The sequence below is a fragment of the Adiantum capillus-veneris genome, chromosome 24, assembly GCF_014529385.1.
Source record: "Adiantum capillus-veneris isolate H3 chromosome 24, ASM1452938v2, whole genome shotgun sequence".
Classification (NCBI taxonomy): Eukaryota; Viridiplantae; Streptophyta; class Polypodiopsida; order Polypodiales; family Pteridaceae; genus Adiantum; species Adiantum capillus-veneris.
Window position 1 is genome coordinate 98,377,206 of NC_140954.1, and position 17,674 is coordinate 98,394,879.

The window sequence follows — 17,674 nt, forward strand, 5'->3', positions numbered from 1 at the left end:
CTCGTTGTGCTTCATTAATGCAATGCAAAATTGGAGGGCCTTCGTGCAACGCTCTTAACACCTCAATGAATGGCACGTCCACTCTCTCTCTCTCTCTCTCTCTCTCTCTCTCTCTCTCTCTCTCTCTCTCTCTCTCTCTCAGAGACACACACACACACAAAGGTAGCGGGTCCTCTCTCTCTCTCTCTCTCTCTCTCTCTCTCTCTCTCACACACACACACACACACACACACACACACACACACAAACACACACACACAACATGAACATGTGTATGCAATTGTTGACCTTCAAGTGTTGTGATCGAAGATCACTTACGACATGAAAGATTCGTGCAAGCTTCCAAAGAGAGGTTTATTGGGTGACATAGAGGGAAGTTCTTTATAGCTTCAAAATGAAAAGTGAAGCCACTCTTCAAATGGCCTTTAAAAGTAATAATAGTATGACTGAAACTACATGGCCTTCCCATAAATATGAAAAATATAGTACTAAGCTCTTTTGACTTTACATTGGTAGGACTGAGAAGCCTTTTCATTTTCTACCATCTTAGTACTTACCCTTCACTTTTGGATTTCAATTCAAATTTTTTTTAAAGTTCTTTTTGAAATGAAGCAAAGTGTGACTTGTGGAGGGTCTTTTGTTCCTTGAAAATTTTAAGCTCCATTATAAAGAGACTAGATATTGAAAAATCTTCTACATGATGAAATAACATGAAATAATTAGTACACTAAGTATTAACATGGAGATGCATGTCATATAAACATGATGAATCTTGCAACATGGTTTACATCCGCATGCTCAAATGCATGAAACTTAATTATGGGGCCCATACAACACAATTTAATAGAGAATCTTCTGGTTAAACTAGTACAAATTCATGACATTTATGTGTTGTTTTTTCACATTGCTTTGTAAAGTTCAATGGAGACTTTCTTTGTATGTTATGTTCTATGATACTAAGACAACTCACATGGGATTTGTGCGATTGGAACCCCCCCAAAAAAAAAAAAAAAAGATATGTTTTCACTACCTTTTTAGTAGACACCTTTACCACCTCAATCTAGCATGGAGAACCAACTTATGAATGCTCATTAATACTTTGATTCCAAATCATCAATCCACAAAGGATTAGTATAAATGTCTGTATAGTTTATAATGTAAATGTTAAAAAAAGAACAAGTGATTCTTTAGGGTGTCACAATGGCTGAATCAGCTAGATCAGTTACTACATGAGTCACCCTTGCTTCTCTTGCATTTTCACAAGGCTAGATACAACTATTGAATGTTGGAAACAAAACAACTGTAATATTTGACATGAGTTGAAGGCACGTCTAAACAACTTACATGCTTTTGTCATGTGTGGTGTCACGTACTCTCAATGCTTGTATTTACAAAAGGTCCAAAATCCAGCGTTTTTTTTTTCTTTTTTGGGGGGGGCACGGGGGGGAAGAATTCTGACGTCATCAGAACAATCCCAAGAGACCTCAAACATCTGTCCAGCTAGTCTTGAACATACTAAGTAGAAATATGCATGTAGTCAAAGCATACAAGGTGCTCATTATCACTAAAATGAGATGGGCTATCACTGAACAGGACATTTGCAAAAGCACATGCCAGTAATAGATGATTCACCTTTCTCTGAGGATACAATGTAGCTCCTTGCTAGTCAATGGACCCACAATCACATGAATGTGAATGCTCTGATACAAGAATCACTACTTATTTTTACAAAAAGAACCCACTTAAAGCATCAATGTGTACGAAAAAATCAATAAATTGCTTTTGTGCTTTTTCGTGGTATAATAAACAACTACCCTTGATTAGATTACATGCCCTCTGAGACGATTCACAGGCATCAAGTTGGTAATATACAAACCCTCCAAATGTCGGCGTTATGGGTATATGCAATTCATAAGTTTCTGTACACTCAAAAATGAAGATATCTGTTATCACAAACATGCCAACCTTCTCTTCTGCTGCACAAACAAAAAAATCCACTTATAACAATGCAACCTCTCTCTCTCTCTCTCTCTCTCTCTCTCTCTCTCTCACATAAATGCATAGGTGGCATTCTATTACTTGGACCCCCTTGGAGACCTCGAAGTGGTGCCTACCCCAAGGGGAAGTATAGATGCCTGCAGGGAATTACAAAGACCAACGGCCAAAAGCATAAAAAGCGGGAAAAAAAAAAAGAAAGCCAGGGGAAAACCCCTCCTAGTCAGGGTAAAAAGTGCCCTAGCAAATACGATAGGAGAAAAGAGGGAGAGGGAGACGGCATCCACCAAAGCCTTTGAAAGGTAAGCACATCCAAGCTGCTGAGATGAGAAAAAAGCTCCAGAAGGTATGGGGCATAACTGAGAAGCCCAAGACACACACACCCCAATACTTCACATCCAAATGGTGCTGATCTCGAAAGCCAAGTACAATTTTGTCCTACATAGTGGGGCTGGAGGCAAAACAAATCTAAAAGCTGATACAACTGGCGGCTGGCCACAAGGGAAAAATGGAAAACTGAAGAAACTGATATGACTGACAATACAAAAGGCCAAGGGAAACACCTTTTTATGAGTGTCCTGGCCACCTATAGAGGAGAGGACTTCAACCAGCTTCTGAGAGATGGGCGAAAGACTAGCAGGATAAATGAAACCTGTAGTCGATTAGCTGCTCGAAGGAACAACTACACAATGTGGGCCAAGAGTCCCTAACTAGCATGAGTCAGCAATCATAGAACCAAAAGCAAACCAAGCAGAAGCGGCGACGGCAGGAATAAACAAGCTGAAGGGAGACCAAGAACAAGCTAAAGGGAGACACCAAGAACCCTCCAACCAATCTCCAAAGGAGGAAGCACCAATACCTCTAAACTAGAACACCCTAGTAGGAATTGTCAACCACAAAAGACACCATTCCACTTGGTGAAGATGGCTGTTGAAAACGGCAAAATCAAGCACACCTCAATTAGGACCGTAGAAGAGGGAACTGAGGCCCGGGAACTGAGGCCAACTGGAGTCAGATGAAGCCACGAGGGGAACTTGGTAGGGAGGAATGAGGAGTCTCCACACACATAAGCAAGCAATCACAAGCAAAACACAGTTAGAAATAGGTAAAAATAAAGCAAACAAGAACAAGGCACATGGACAAGAGGAGGGAAAGCGAGAGTGAAGAGAGGAGGGGACACCAACACAAGTGTAATGTGCAACTGACATGATTGATGGTGAATGCTCAGGATGAGTGCTCAGTGCATACTCAAGGTTCCTTTTACTTCACGTGCGAGATGTGCAAAGACGAGAAAGAGAAGAGAGAATGATAGGGTGAGAGAAGAGGAGAGAGAGAGAGAGAGAGAGAGAGAGAGAGAGAGACTTAACACCAGATGGGGTCCCAAACCCCCCGCCAAGGGGCCCCCTCTCTATCGCTAGACAGGTATTTGCTTTAGATTGCACAAATGTTGATACAATGGTCCTAGATGCTAAGATGCTGATGGGATCTTGTTGCAGTTGCTTGGATCTACGAGGCTGAGGGCTCAAGATGCCAAACGCTAGGGTTCTGGTACGGGATTACTAAACTGATGAGGCTATGGGCCAATCTGCTAATTACGATGTCGAGGGTGCTGATGATGACCAAGTAGATGGGCTGAAATCTGAAAACGCTGGCCAATCTGCTGTTTTGAGCTGAAAACTGAAAACGCTGGTACCGATGGGCTGATCGGGTACTCTAGGTTGAGGACACTATGGGTGTTGGATGTGCTCATGGAAAACGCCAGGTGTTCTTGTTCTGCTGGGTAATACTACTATAGGTACTGTTTTTCTTCCTGAAGAGGAGACCCCTAGGGTCACCTATATAGCTAATAAAGCCTGGGTTGAGCAGTGTCAGATTGAGCCTCCACGACTTTATAAAATGATGCTCATAGGTCGCTTATTAATAAGTTGATGAACTACTAATAAGAGGTGCTTTGTATGCAGTTATTACCTAGGCTTGGTACTAAAGCAACTGTATGGGAACACTCCCCAGTGCCTATACCTAGCAGACACTAGCGGTGCTCTTTTGCAATCAGAGGGTATGCAGCTTATTTAAAGTGCTTAGGCATGCGCGTCCTACATACACGTTGACAAGGTGCCAGAACCCTTCCTAGGCTATCATAAGCCCTAGAGGTAGGAGTTAGCTTGTCTAAATGCACATAGGGTTAAATGTGCACGTGACGTCCCCCCTTTTCAAGGTGAGTTACTCATATAGAATTGCATGGCAAACTACCACCAAGGAATCTACGAAGAAATCACTCTGTTGTGTGGGATCCGCAATACTTGAACTTAAAAAAGGACTACAGTTTTGCTTCTTTGAGCTGTACCAAAAGCGAAGCAGAATAATCTGCTCCACGTTCATGTCTTCAACTTTGTCTACAATCTTCTACAAGAATCTCCTTTGGGGGAATCTCCCTCAGAGACGTTGTTGGGAAAACAAGAACAAGGGGCACCTCTATAGAAATGTCTCCCAATAGCGCTCAAGACACAAGACCAGTACCACACATGGCATCAAAAGAACCCCAACAAAACCAGAACTCGACAAGTGATCCCCTTGGAATTCACAAGCACACGCCCACCCAAAAGACCACCATGGAAGCTAGGAAACACTTGCCCTGGAATGGATTTACAACACACGTCAACCAATGTACTTGAGGAATAGAGCTTCCCCCTTCACCAAATCACTTTTCAAAACCACAATTTTGAAGTGTAGACGCACCACCAAACAAGGGAGCTTCCACAACCTACTATACACCAAATTGCCTACGGGCTGCCGTATCACGTACCCTACAAGAAATAGACTAAATCTCCCAAACCACAACTGCAAAAGGGATGCTTTCAAGCTTCAAAAATTCTTTGCATTTTCTACAACAAAAGTTCTAAAGACCACAAATTTCAAAGCCTCAAAGCTGGTATTTCCACTTCAATAGGAAGCAAAGCCTCTTTGCCAAAAAATAGGTGGAAGGGAGAGAAACCAGTACCATATTTGATGGTAGTCCTGGAAGCCCATAGAGCACAAGGTAGATCTAAATCCCAAGTCTTCACATTATTTTTTTCATCTTTGTAAGCATTCTTATGGGCTCTCCATATTCATACCATTACATTAGGTATAATAGAGAGTAGTAAATCTGCGACGCACATGCAACTTCTCACATAGATAATCCACCAGCTCTCCTCTAAAACCTAGACCCTTGTCAAAAAGTAACTCCAATGGCATGCCAAATTTGCAGCAAATATCTTCGTATAAAAATTGGGAAACATCTTTGCTTGTGATTTGCTTAACAGCTTTAGCTTCGGCCCACCTAGATAGATAGTCAACAGCGATAAGTATGTACCATTTGCCTCTAGATATTATAGGTAGATGACCTATTGCATCAATACCCCACTTCTCAAACACATCATGTGCCACAATGGTCCCTCATACTTCTGATTTGAGAACCCTAGTTGCCATGCTTTGGCATTCTTCACAAGACCTACATCAATGATGAAGATCACGTTGGATGCTTTGCCACACATATCCCTCCTGCAAGATTTTATGCAAAGTCATCTTTGAAGTAAAATGACCACCACAAGGACCCTCATGATTCTCCTCTAAAATTCTATAAATTTCTTCTTTCCACGGCACCCTTCTCATATACAAGGCATCACCAAGCAACACATATCTTTTGGCATGATGAAGGAAGGCATACTTCTTTGATTTCTTAACTCTAACGGAAACATACCTCTCTGTAGAGACTCTTCTTCCCTCTCCAAAGTTTCCCTTCCCAAATAAAGAAGAGAATCAGCCCTTATCACATACAATTGGCCAATTGAAGCTTGAGCAACATCATGTGCTTCTTCATTTTGAGACTTGTCCACATGCCTTAAACTGCAAGCTTCAAAATGCTTAAGCAAATTCTTCACTTGAAAACACAAAATTTTTAGTCTTGGATTCCTACTTTGCCACACCCCAAGCACCTGCTTAACCACCAAAACATCATCGCCTCTTATCCTCACACGATGGATACCAAGCTCAAGGCAAAGGTGTAGTCCTTTCTTTAAAGTAGGATATTCAGCTTCATTGTTGCTTTGTATTGTACGCTTCAAACTCCTCTTGGTTACCAAAGCACCTTGAGGATCATAAATTACAACACCTTCTGAAGCTTCACCACAAGCTTTCCCATAAGAGCTATCAAAAAACAATAAATAGGCATTGTCTATGACAAAAGCTTCTAAGTGTTGCTTCTTTACAGCATCCTCCTTAATAAGAAGAGGGCTTTCTTTATAGGTAAGCAAATCGGCCAGTGTAGCCTTTGTACTCTCCTTAACAAGAAAAGATAAGATAGAGCTACTCACCATTGAGGTAGAAGAGTGTAGCTAGTGATAAATGTGAAATGTTTGGGAAGAAGGTAGTGCCGAAACCTTCTACATGCATAAATTACAATCACCATAATAAGCTCTACTTCTGTATAGCCTCTTTCCACCTCTAGTGTCACCTTGCTAGCATAATAGATAGGCTTCATGTAGTGGGAGTTGTTACCTCGTTGAAGCAACATAGCCCCAATAGCATCGTGACCTACTGATGGATTCACATAAAACTCTTTATTCCAATTAGAAGCTTGCATAGCAGGAAGAGAGCTAAGAACCTCTTTGATGCCTCTTCACATTCATTTGTCCATTGTAGAGGATCCAACCTTGCTACTTGTTTTAAGGGATAAAGAAGTTGAGAGTACAAATAAATGAACCTTGACATATACTTCACCTTTTGAATAAAAGTAGCAAGTTGCTTTGTATCTTTAGGTGATGGGAGGAGCACCAGAGCCTTCACTTTGTCAAGATCTGCTTCAATCCCATCCTCAGAGATCCTATGCCCGAAAAACTTTACTCTTCGTTGAGCAAGGTGACACTTCTTTGGGTTGAGTTGCCCTCCACTTTTATCATATTGCTTCAATGCCATCCCCATCTTTGCAAAATGATCCTTTCTAGAGCTACAAACACAAAAATCATCAATAAGATCCTTCACAAACTTATATACCTAGATGAATCCAAGATAAACCCAGATTCACCCTTGAAGGAAAGTGCAAGGTATAGACCCATGGCAGTCACCCACAAGACAATATAAACCATCAGCTCCATCATGCATAGTATTGACTAAATACCACTACATCCCCACTAACGTCGTCAGTGCCCAATAGTGGGTGTGGAACTAGGTACTAACATATGCTCCCCAACACAACACACACACACACATGAGCATACATCAACACAAAGTTCAACGTATTGAGTTTCTGTCATGACTTCGGAGATCAAGGGAAGACTCGGCCATAATGAAGCCTAGCACTCAAAGAAGCATGAAATCGAAAAAATTAGCACAAAAATCTTGTCAAGAAAGGGAGAAAGCACCTTATTGACGTGTTTTTGGTACCAAGCATAGCCATTCATAACACCAAAAGGAAGCACACAATAACAAAAGCATCCCCATGGTGTGATAAAGGTGGTCTTCTTTTGATCTTCTGAAGCCAAGGTGAGTTCAAAATATCCAAAGAATCCATCACATAGACTATACCTCTCGTGCCCAGCGATAGAATTAAGTATGTCATCTATGAAAGAAAGAGGGTATGGATCTCTCTTCATGGCTACATTTAGAGACTTAAATTTACATAGTTACTTGGAACGGAAAATCGGAATGGGGAACGAGGAACAACAATGGGCCCTATTACAAATACTCACGTCTGAAACACGGAACGGAGATTGGGAACGGGACGTTGGAATGGGAACAAGGAACAAAGACCAGAAAATGGTCATTCGCGATAACTATCGCTTATAATCAACACAAATTCTCCACTTTCTATCCTTCTTGGGTGTGGCAACAACAGGACTCGCCCATTTTGCTTTGAGAAGCTTGTCTACCTCTCCCTTTAAAGCATTAAGTTGTACCTATCTCATTCTCCTTATCTTTTGGCGTACGGATTGAGCTCCTTCCTTGATTGGGATGTGGATTTCTTCTCATAAGAAGTGATGAATAAATTGGGAAGTTGTTGTATCATGGCAAGATACTCACGCTTCTCATGACTAGTCAAATCCGAAGACAGCATGCTTTGAATCAGCTCTTGCTTGACATTAGGTTGAACCTTGGGTTGCATTAGCTCTTCAATTTTCTCATAAGGACCAGAGATATCCACATTCTCCATAAGGCAAAGAAATCTGCATCAGTATCGCTACTATCCTCCACTTCACTGACGTCATCCTCGTTGTCTTCTTCTTCACTTGAATACTCTTCTTCATCATCTTGCTCATCAAAATTAGCATCCAAAGATTGCTTGCTATAGCCATGTCAAACCTCTTCTTATCACCATCTTGTATAGCTTTGGTTGCCTGTAACCATGGTCTTCCAAGGATGAAAGAGAATGCACCAATACCCACGGGCGTAACATGACAATTGACCAACGCTTTAACATCAAATAAAACCACCTCCAAATCCTTTCTAGCTCCCAAAAACTTCACCCTGATTGGTTTGCAAGCTTTATACGAAAACCTGAATTCTTCACCATGTTGAGTCCCAAATTTGATACACAAGCTTGAGTGATAACGCATACCTATGTACCTCCATCAATATACGCCTCTCCAATGCACGTTCTCTTATGCCATGCATCCACAGTAGGACATATATCAAGTAGCTCATTCAAAGATAGGACTCTCACAAACCCCCTACCAAGCTCCTCCTTCATAGGATTGACCACATACTTCCATTGTCTCTTTTAAATTAGGGCACATCTCCGTGAGTTGCCCAAAAGTAAAATAAGCCTTTCTGCTCACCAAATCAGCCCTTAATCTATAATTTGGTTGCCCTTCTCCCAAAGGAAAATTGGATGCATTGTAATGTTGCTTTGGTTTTCTCTTCTTCTTCTCTTTACCTGTACCTGTTTCAACCTATTTTCCTCTTTTATGGTTGGGACTTGCATCACTCATGTCATGATCTCTTGTAATCCTCTTACCTAAAGGCATTACCATAGCTCCTGAATCATCCTCGTTCTTCTCCAAATGGATTATGCTTACCACATTTGTTTTGCCCCTCTCTTCGGCTATCAAACCTCTTGGCCCTGCTTTCCCTTTGATCTCAATACCATAATCTTGAACTCGAGAAGGAATTTGCGGAGTACGAGAAAACATATCACCACCCATTCTCTTTGGTTTGTCACATTGAGGGCTCTTATGACCCCATTCACCACAATTATACCATTGAAACATATCCCCTCTACCATACAAGCCTCTTCCTCTACCACCTGCACCTACTTCATAGTTTCCATAGCCACGAACATGAGTAAATCCTCGACCTCTTCCATCTCCCATCATATGTACAATAAGGTTTTTCATAAGACCTGCCATCTTTTACTATATCTCTGTGAAGAGCTTCAGTGGTGCCTGAAGTACCACCATACACACCATGAGCTACCTGTCCATTATTCCCTATCATTGTCTCATGTGTAGATACATGTGGTTGGTCCATAATCCTTACTTTAAATTTAGGATCCCCCTTGATGCCAAACTCATTTAAATGCTGCATTTTTCACTCTTTATTCTTTGCCATTCCAACCGTTTCATCAAATGTCCTTGGTTGCTTTAACTCTACCTTGAAATGTAGACTAGCTTTGAGACTATCAAGAAACCTGTTCTTCCTCAATACCATGGGAAGATTTTCAACCCCTAAAGCAACATGCCATCTCTTCCATAGCTCGTTGAATTGCTTTACATGAGTTTCCACACTTTGATTTTCACCTTGAAAAAGACTTTTGATAGATTGCCATACCTGTCATGGTCTTCTACCTTACGAAAGTGCTCACAATTTTGAAGTGTAGACACACCACCAAACACATTGCTTCCACAACCTACAATACACCAAACTGCCTATCAGCTGCCATATCCTGTACCCTGCGGAAAATAGATTGTATCTCCAAAACCACAACTCCAAAAGGGATGCTTTCGGGCCTCAAAAATTCTTTGCATCTTCTACAACAAAAGTTCTGAAGACCACAAATTTCAAATCTATGTACCTCTATGTGCGAAATTGGCACAAACAGCAAGCTGTCATGGCAAGACTAGTCGAGGGCAAAAAACTACATGAAAGAGCATGCAAGTGTTTTGGCATCTCAAGTGAACTGTCCAAAGTGATCCCATTATTTATTTTGGCTTTTAGGTATTTATTTTAGTTATTTGTCAAAGTCTGAGTAGGGCAATTTATTGAGGTGGATATATATATGTGACCCCTTGCTCCCATTGTACATTGTATCAGTTATTCATTGCCAAGGTTGATTGGTTCACAAGACTCTCTCTCTCTCTCTCTCTCTCTCTCTCTCTCTCTCTCTCTCTCTCTCTCTCTCTCTTGCTTTCTCCCCTTGGTCTCTATGCTTCCGCATCGTTGACTTTGACATGGTATCAGAGTTGTGTGCTTGAAGAGCCCTTGGCGTGGAGAAGAGCAAGTTGAGAAGAGCCTTTGAGGAGAACCCTTGGAGATCCCTCCTCTTTTCGGCATTACTCCTTCCTCCTCTGCAACGACATTCTAAAACGCTTCCACACCTTGCGTTTTCTTTACCATTGTTGACTCCCCCCCCTCCCCCCCATGGCACACTACCTACAGCATCGTAGAAGTCTCCTCTTCAAGCACCGTCGCGTTTTCAACATGCGTTTTTAAATGCCACTTCTCCTAGCGCCCGATGGGCAGCTCTGTCAGCACTCCTCCCTCTGTTGCATGCGTCTTGAAACGCCGAACCGGTCCCAACATCTTTGACCCCTTGTTTCCTCCTACTTGGACCTTGCTTTCCCAAGTCAGAGTCTACTGACAAAGTTTCAAAACGTTGTCAGTGGCTAGACACTAAAGGCTTGGAACTTGAAAAGGATCAGAGCCGAGTTCTTTAGCAGAAAATTGGAGAATTGGAGCAAGGATCTTGGAGCCCAAGACAGGAGCATCTAAAGTGGGTTTCTTTTTTGGCTTTGAGAAGGCGGCTTGCAAAAAGGCCTCGAAGGTGTTTAGGATCGGCTTGGACGGGGAGGATTTCGAGGCTCAAATTATCGAAAAAGCCTTGTTTTGGCAGCGCGGCTTGTAGATAGTGCCGTTGTTATGTCCCGCTCATAGGAGAGACGGCATCAGGATGGCCGTCCAGTGTCCGGGCGGACATAGTGTGAACCCGGCTAGTGTGGCCGACCATTATTATAAAGGGAGGTCAAGGCCTCATTTGTGGTTATCTACCCCCACTGGCAGAGTGCCAGTGGTTAGCCCGCGAGGCTAGGAGTGCGGGAGGTCACCTCAAGGAGGTGAGGCCAGGTGGTATGGGACGCTCGGTCTTACAAGTGCACGCCTATGTCCTCGGTCACTGGCCCCAGCACGGGGGAGCTGCCGGATGGTGGCTATGGTCGGGTGGTTTGTCCGACGCGTGTCTGTAAGCGGTCCGTGTAGCCGAGACATCCACTCCCTGCATTCGTTTCCTGGTATCAGAGCCAGCTTGGCTACTAGTAGACCTTATGCACACATATGGAACATTTTTCGAGTTGGGCAAGCTAATTGATGTAACTATAGATCAAAATTTGATATGTTCATTGTTCTCTTCTCCTATGTAAATGAGCATGCTAATTTTAACTGACGAAAATCACAATTTGAGTACTGTAGTGGCGTTTTTACTAGTTTTTTGCAGAAAAATCAAACTTCCATGTTTAATTCAGTATTTTTGTTGATTCTACTTGAAGTGATCAGCAGTCATGGATTGGACGATTTTCGATGAAAATCAGACCTTTCATTGCTCTCTTGTTGACATAAAGAGAGAACACACCTCTCTGTTGAACCTCTCTCGCAAGCAGGAGAGAGTTGTGTGTCCAGTCCACAACAGCAAGTGTGGCTGTAGAGAGAGAAACTCTCAGAAGACAGAACCGATTGCAGTGTTGCAAGCGAGAGAGAATCAGTGTGGTTGGGGGGGGGGGGGGGGGGGGGGGGGGGGGGAGAGAGAGAGAGAGAGAGAGAGAGAGAGACTCTTAAAAAGTACTCCTACATGGCAACAGACTCCAGGGTAGACTCCAGCGTGGAGGAGGTGTGGATTTGCTCGAGAAGCCGTGCACACGTGTCCTCTCCCTCTGCATGTATGTTTCTGAAAGAAACTCACGCTCTCTCTCTCTCTCTCTCGAATTTTCACGCTACCCATCTTAAGTCTATTTATCTTTTTTTTAAAGGGGGTGGCCAAATTGTTTAAAACTTTGGCCCATTTTAAATGTGAAAATTGTGCCGCTAAAAAAAACAAAACTCTTACAGAGAGTTTGATTTTAAAATACAACTCTTTGAGAGTTTATATTTTCACTTCTCTCAAGCCTTCTCTCTCACCCCTGCTTGTATCGACGCGCCCCGCTCATCACTTGCTACACTTAATACGCTCCCATTCACGCGGTTGAGCATAGAATTTCATCTTCTCGCGATGCGAAAAATCCAAATTCAATCGAATTTTGATATTTCTCTGGGTTTCCCGTGATGGAGTCCTCCAGTTTTGATTCGCGAGGCGAGGGCACTCCAAGTAAGAAATTATTTTCTGTTTCTATACGCCATTTTCATGGAATATAAACATTAATATTTGTCATCTCAAGAGGCTTTACATAGCCTTTTGATGCTCGTATTTTGCTCCTAAAAACACAACTCAGTCGACGACTGTGATGTTTTCAATGAGCGAATTTGAAAGTCGACAATTGCAGATGCAAATTGCCGATAATGTGTGCACAGGTTGGACAATTCACTCAATTCTCTGGTGAGGAGAGAGAGTGTACAGAGTTTGCAGTCAATGATTGGCTTTGCTAATGGACAACTTTTGTTGATCTCCATGAAAAATCAGATGTACAAAGGATGCAGATGCTTCCTCGGTACTTGAAAGGTGCCGCACTAATCTGGTGGTGTAACATGACAAAAAAACCCGCGACGTGGGTTGATTTCTGTGAGAAGTTCTTTGATCCCTTCGCCAGAAAGGATCCGTTGAAGGCATACGCTAGGCTTCAGAGCCTATCATGGAAACAATGTCATTCGACCAATATACTACCACCTTCAAGAAAGCCCTATGCCTTACTAATTTGGACTCCGAACATGTTGTCCACATGTATATCCTCGGCCTACGTGAGGAGTATCGTTGGGCATTACTTAGAGGTTAAGCTCCGACAGATGTCGAAGATGATGTGGCTAAGGCCACGATGCTCTACAAGATAAGAGAAGAAAGTAATATCATACCCACCCATCCACTGGCAGCCTTTCCAGCAGTATATCCAAATTTTTGGTTAGCTCATTTCAATTTGAAATTTGTATTTTAGCGCACAGTTAATGCACTAACTACACTTTTAGCACCAAAGTGTTTGATAAGCATGATCTTCCTCCATTTCCCCGGGAAGATCAATGGTCACGACGTGACCGTACTCCTTGATAATGGAAGCTCACACAACTTTGTGGATGCAAAATTGTTGCAAAAACTGAGCCTGCAGACGCGGGACAGTGACCATGAGTATCGCGTGATGGCTCGTGGCGAGGATACGGATGTATGGAATCAGATGGTTCCAGATTTGTCGCTCGAGCTAGTTGATTACAAAGAGAACCTGGATTTCCATATCATGCGCCTCGATAGAGCAGATGTTATTTTATGAATTCCATGGTTTTATGATAAACAAAACTCATTGTATATAGACTATGTACATCACTCTCTTGTTTTTGTTAAATAAAACATGCCTCATGTATCTATGTCGCTTTGTAATCAGATTTCTGTAAATAATGGTTTTGCAATACCAATTGTTACTGCTTTGGAAATGTATAAAGACACAAAGTCTTCTGTTGTTGACTTTTATGAATGTGTACCATCTACTTGGTTTGATTCATTATTGCTTACTACTTCTGTTACTGAATTTCGTACAAATGTTTATGTTTTTCTGATGAACTTCGGGATTCCGACAAATCCAACCTTATCCGAGGAATCATGACTGATTTCAAGGATGTTTCTCCTGATGATCTACTTCCTGGCTTGCTGCCTTCGAGAGGAATAGATCATGGCATTGAGTTGGTGGCTGGTAGTCAACCCTTCTCAAAGCAACCCTATCGGTTTAGTAAAACCAAAGAGGACGAGATTCAGCGGTTAGCTGAAAGATTACCTTGACAGGGGTTTTGTTCGGTCAAGTAAATCCCCGTGGAGAGCGCCAATGTTACTTTCTCGAAAGAAGGATAACACTATGCCCTTCTACGTGAATTACAAGGGATTGAATAAGCTCACTGTCAAGAATAAGTATCCGCTCTTGCGCATAGACGATCTGATAGATCGGCTCCATGGAGCACTGTATTTTACGAAGATAGACCTACAATTAGGCTATTACCAGATACGAATCAAACTGGAAGATGTTCCTAAAACAGGCTTCCATACGCGTTATGGTCATTATGAGTTTTTGGCCTTGCCTTTTGGTTTGACCAATGCTCCAGCTATGTATTTCTCGATGACATCTTGATCTACAGCCGAAGTTTGACTGAGCACTCAGCGTATATACACGTTGTTCTCGAAGTACTAAGAACTGAGAAGCTTTATGCTAAAGCTTCTAAGTGTGAATTCTTCAAGAAAGAGCTTCTATACTTGGGTCACATCATTGCTCGCGATGGAATTCACGTCGACCCTGAAAAGTTGGATAAAGTGCGAAATTCGCCCATTTTGAAGAATGTGCGCCAAGTAAAGTCTTTTTTAGGCTCTTTAGGATTCTTTCGCAAATTTATCAAGGACTACTCTAAAGTTCCTGCTCCATGCATGCAACTTTTAAAAGGAGGTGTGAAAGGACCAAAGACTACGGGTCCTCACTGTAAAGGTAACCCCCCTATTGTCTTGAATGAGCGTCTCGACGAGATCTTTCGAACACTAAAGCACTTGGTGACTACTACGCCAATATTGCACATTGTGGATCCTAGCAAACCGTTTGTGGTTGAAATGGATGCTAGTGATTATGCCATTGGTGCGACGTTATGCCAGGATGGACGTCCTGTTGCGGTTGAAAGTAAGAAACTTTCTGACGCTGAGATGCGTTATCCAAAGTATGAGAAGGAGCTCTATGCCGTAGTCCGCGCCTTGAGCAAATGGCGACACTACTTGTACGGCTCTACCTTTGTTGAATGGACAGATCATCACTCCTTGCGCTATGTCTGTGATCAGGGTGATCTCAGAGGCCGGAAGGCTAGAAGGGTTGAGCTTATACAAGAGTTTGACTTTGAGATCCGATATAGAAAAGGATCCAGCAATCGAGTTGTCGAAGCACTCAGCAGGATTCTTGAGGTTAATGCCTTGTTTATGGCTGAAATCTTGACCTCTCTCCGAGGGCTATGTTGTTCCGATAGCTATTTTAGCAAGATATGGAATGAGGTCAAAGCGCGGCATGACTCGCGTAGAGGCTTGGGTGGTCCGGAGACCCAAGTGAGTCGTGCTAGAGAGACGAGATAGAGACCATATTCCATTAGAGGTGGACTATTGTTCAAAAACGAAAAAGCCAGCGTGCCGGAAATCGATGAGGTTCGACAAAGGATTTTGTTCGAATGCCACGATGTTCCTAGCGTTGGGCACCCAAGCATCCAGAGAACTTTAGCTTTGGTCAAACGATATTTCTATTGGCCAAGGATGCGCTCTTACATAGAGAGCTATGTGAAGCGATAGAGAGCTATGCACTCTTACATAGAGAAATATGTGAAGAGATGCGCTCAGTGTCACGCCAACAAGGCAGAGCTGGCCTGTTAGATCCATTGGAAATCCCAGATGCCAAGAGGCAAAGTATTTCCATGGACTTCATCGTTGGTTTGCCAAATACTAGTCGGGGCAATGACGCCATTTGGGTTGTGGTCGATAAACTTACAAAAAGAGCAAAATTTATACCAACGAAGTCGACAGTAAAAAGCCATGAGTTGGCGGTTTTATTTGTCAATCAGTTTTACAAGTTGTATGGTATGCCAGAGGATATCATCAGTGATCGAGATACTAAGTTCACTGGCCGATTTTGGTGAGATGTGTTTGCTCATCTTCAGACGAAGTTGAATATGTCGTCTTCTGATCATCTTGATCCCGACGGACAAACTGAGAGAATGAATCAGACGTTAGAGAACATGTTGAGAGCTTATGTCTCTCACACGCAATCTGATTGGGAAAGATATCTTCCACAATTAGAGTTCGCCTATAATAGTAGCAAGCATTCTGCTACTAGATTTAGCCCATTCATGCTAATGTATGGATTTGAGCCTAAATCTCCGATTGCTATTGGCTTAGAGAAAGTCAAGGAACGCCAGGCTCGTGATTTCTTGTATGACATGCAAGAAATGCTCGAATTGGCTAAAGATAGTATAAGAACGGCTCGTGATCGACTCACTACTTATGCTAATCAAAAGAGATCTCCAAGGACTCTAGATGTGGGACAATGGGTCTATCAGAGGATACCCAAGGATTCCAAGACTATGCGAACAGGAAAGCAATATAAGCTTTCAGCTAGATATTGTGGTCCATTCTTGGTCACAAAGAAGATGGCCAAATTGCCTATAAACTGGCTCTTCCTTCGGATGTTAGTGTACATCCGGTGTTTCATGTTAGCAGCCTTAAAGGAAAATTAGGCGAAGCCGACGTTGTTGTACCTATCGAGGAAAATGTATGGCAAGATATGCAAACTGAGTATATTCCTCGAGAACCAGAGGCAGTTTAGATCATCGTACCCGTCATTCGCGCCAAAAGGCTTATGACGAGTACTTAATTAAATAGAAGGGTCAATCTGAAAGATTTGCTACTTGGGAATCAGTTAGAGCTTTAAAAGCTCAGTATCCCCACTTCATTGATGAGGATATCAATGGCTCTTAAGGGGGGAAGTATGTTATGTCCCGCTCATAGGAGACACGCCGTCGGGATGGGCGTCCAGTGTCCGGGCGGACATAGTGTGAACCCAGCTAGTGTGGCCGGCCATTATTATAAAAGGGAGGCCAAGGCCTCATTTGTGGTTATCGACCCCAAAATATGTACAAATTTACCAAAAACGGGGTGTTTGAAATGCGCTCAACAACGTCAACCAAAAAACACGGAAATTGGTGTGCATTGACCATAGTTAGGCAACCGTAAATTCATATACACATCTGTTACTTTTCTAATGATTGAAAATAGACTACGCTTCCTAAAAGACTGAGGGTGAAATGCAAATGGACTAGTCACCTAACATGGTGGTAGAAAACATTGCAACAATATTGAACTGAACCAAAACAGCAAACTTCAATTAGAAAGAGAACTAAACACAATCAGACTCGTTGCTGCTCACGCTCCCCCCTCGCCATCGCTACCTCCCCCCGCCCATCAGCTCACGTTGCCCCCTGCCCTTTCGCCCTCGTTGTCCCATGTCCTTGCGCTCTCGCCACTGCCATCTGCCCCAACCTACATGCCCGCGCTCGCGCTGCCCCCTGTAGGTAGGCTGCCGCGCAGAGGTAGCCCGCTTGGTGCCCTGCCCAGCGCTGCTTGCCCTGCATTCCTCGCTCATCCCCCCCTTCTTGTATTGCTCGCTAGTTTGCTCACCTGAGCTTGGCCTTGGTGTTGTTTCCAGTGGAAGCAACTTAGCCATTCGACTCATTTAGCCTCTTCTTCGACGCTCTCGTTTGCCTTCGCCCGTCTTCACAACAGCAGACACAAATG

General features: G+C 42.9%; 1 protein-coding gene across 7 annotated transcripts in view; it reads right to left on the reverse strand.

The window, feature by feature from the left end:
* Positions 1–1,501: 1,501 nt before the first annotated feature.
* The window catches only part of LOC147426831 (phosphatidylinositol/phosphatidylcholine transfer protein SFH3-like), a 137,150-nt gene continuing 120,977 nt past the window's right edge, over positions 1,502–17,674 (reverse strand). Inside the window, exons 13-15 of one of the 7 annotated variants that reach the window (XR_015186311.1) lie at positions 9,799–9,877; positions 6,754–6,979; positions 1,502–1,973 (exon numbers count right to left, since the gene is read on the reverse strand). Coding sequence is in view for 4 of the 7 variants with exons in the window: in XM_086499314.1 (XP_086355440.1) it covers positions 9,812–9,877 (66 nt within the window). In the remaining 3 variants the exon portion in view is untranslated. Of the gene's footprint in view, positions 1,977–6,753; positions 6,980–9,798; positions 9,878–17,674 lie in introns of all 7 variants that reach the window. The other 6 variants (XR_015186310.1, XR_015186312.1, XM_086499314.1 and 3 more) reach the window with 6 other exon arrangements.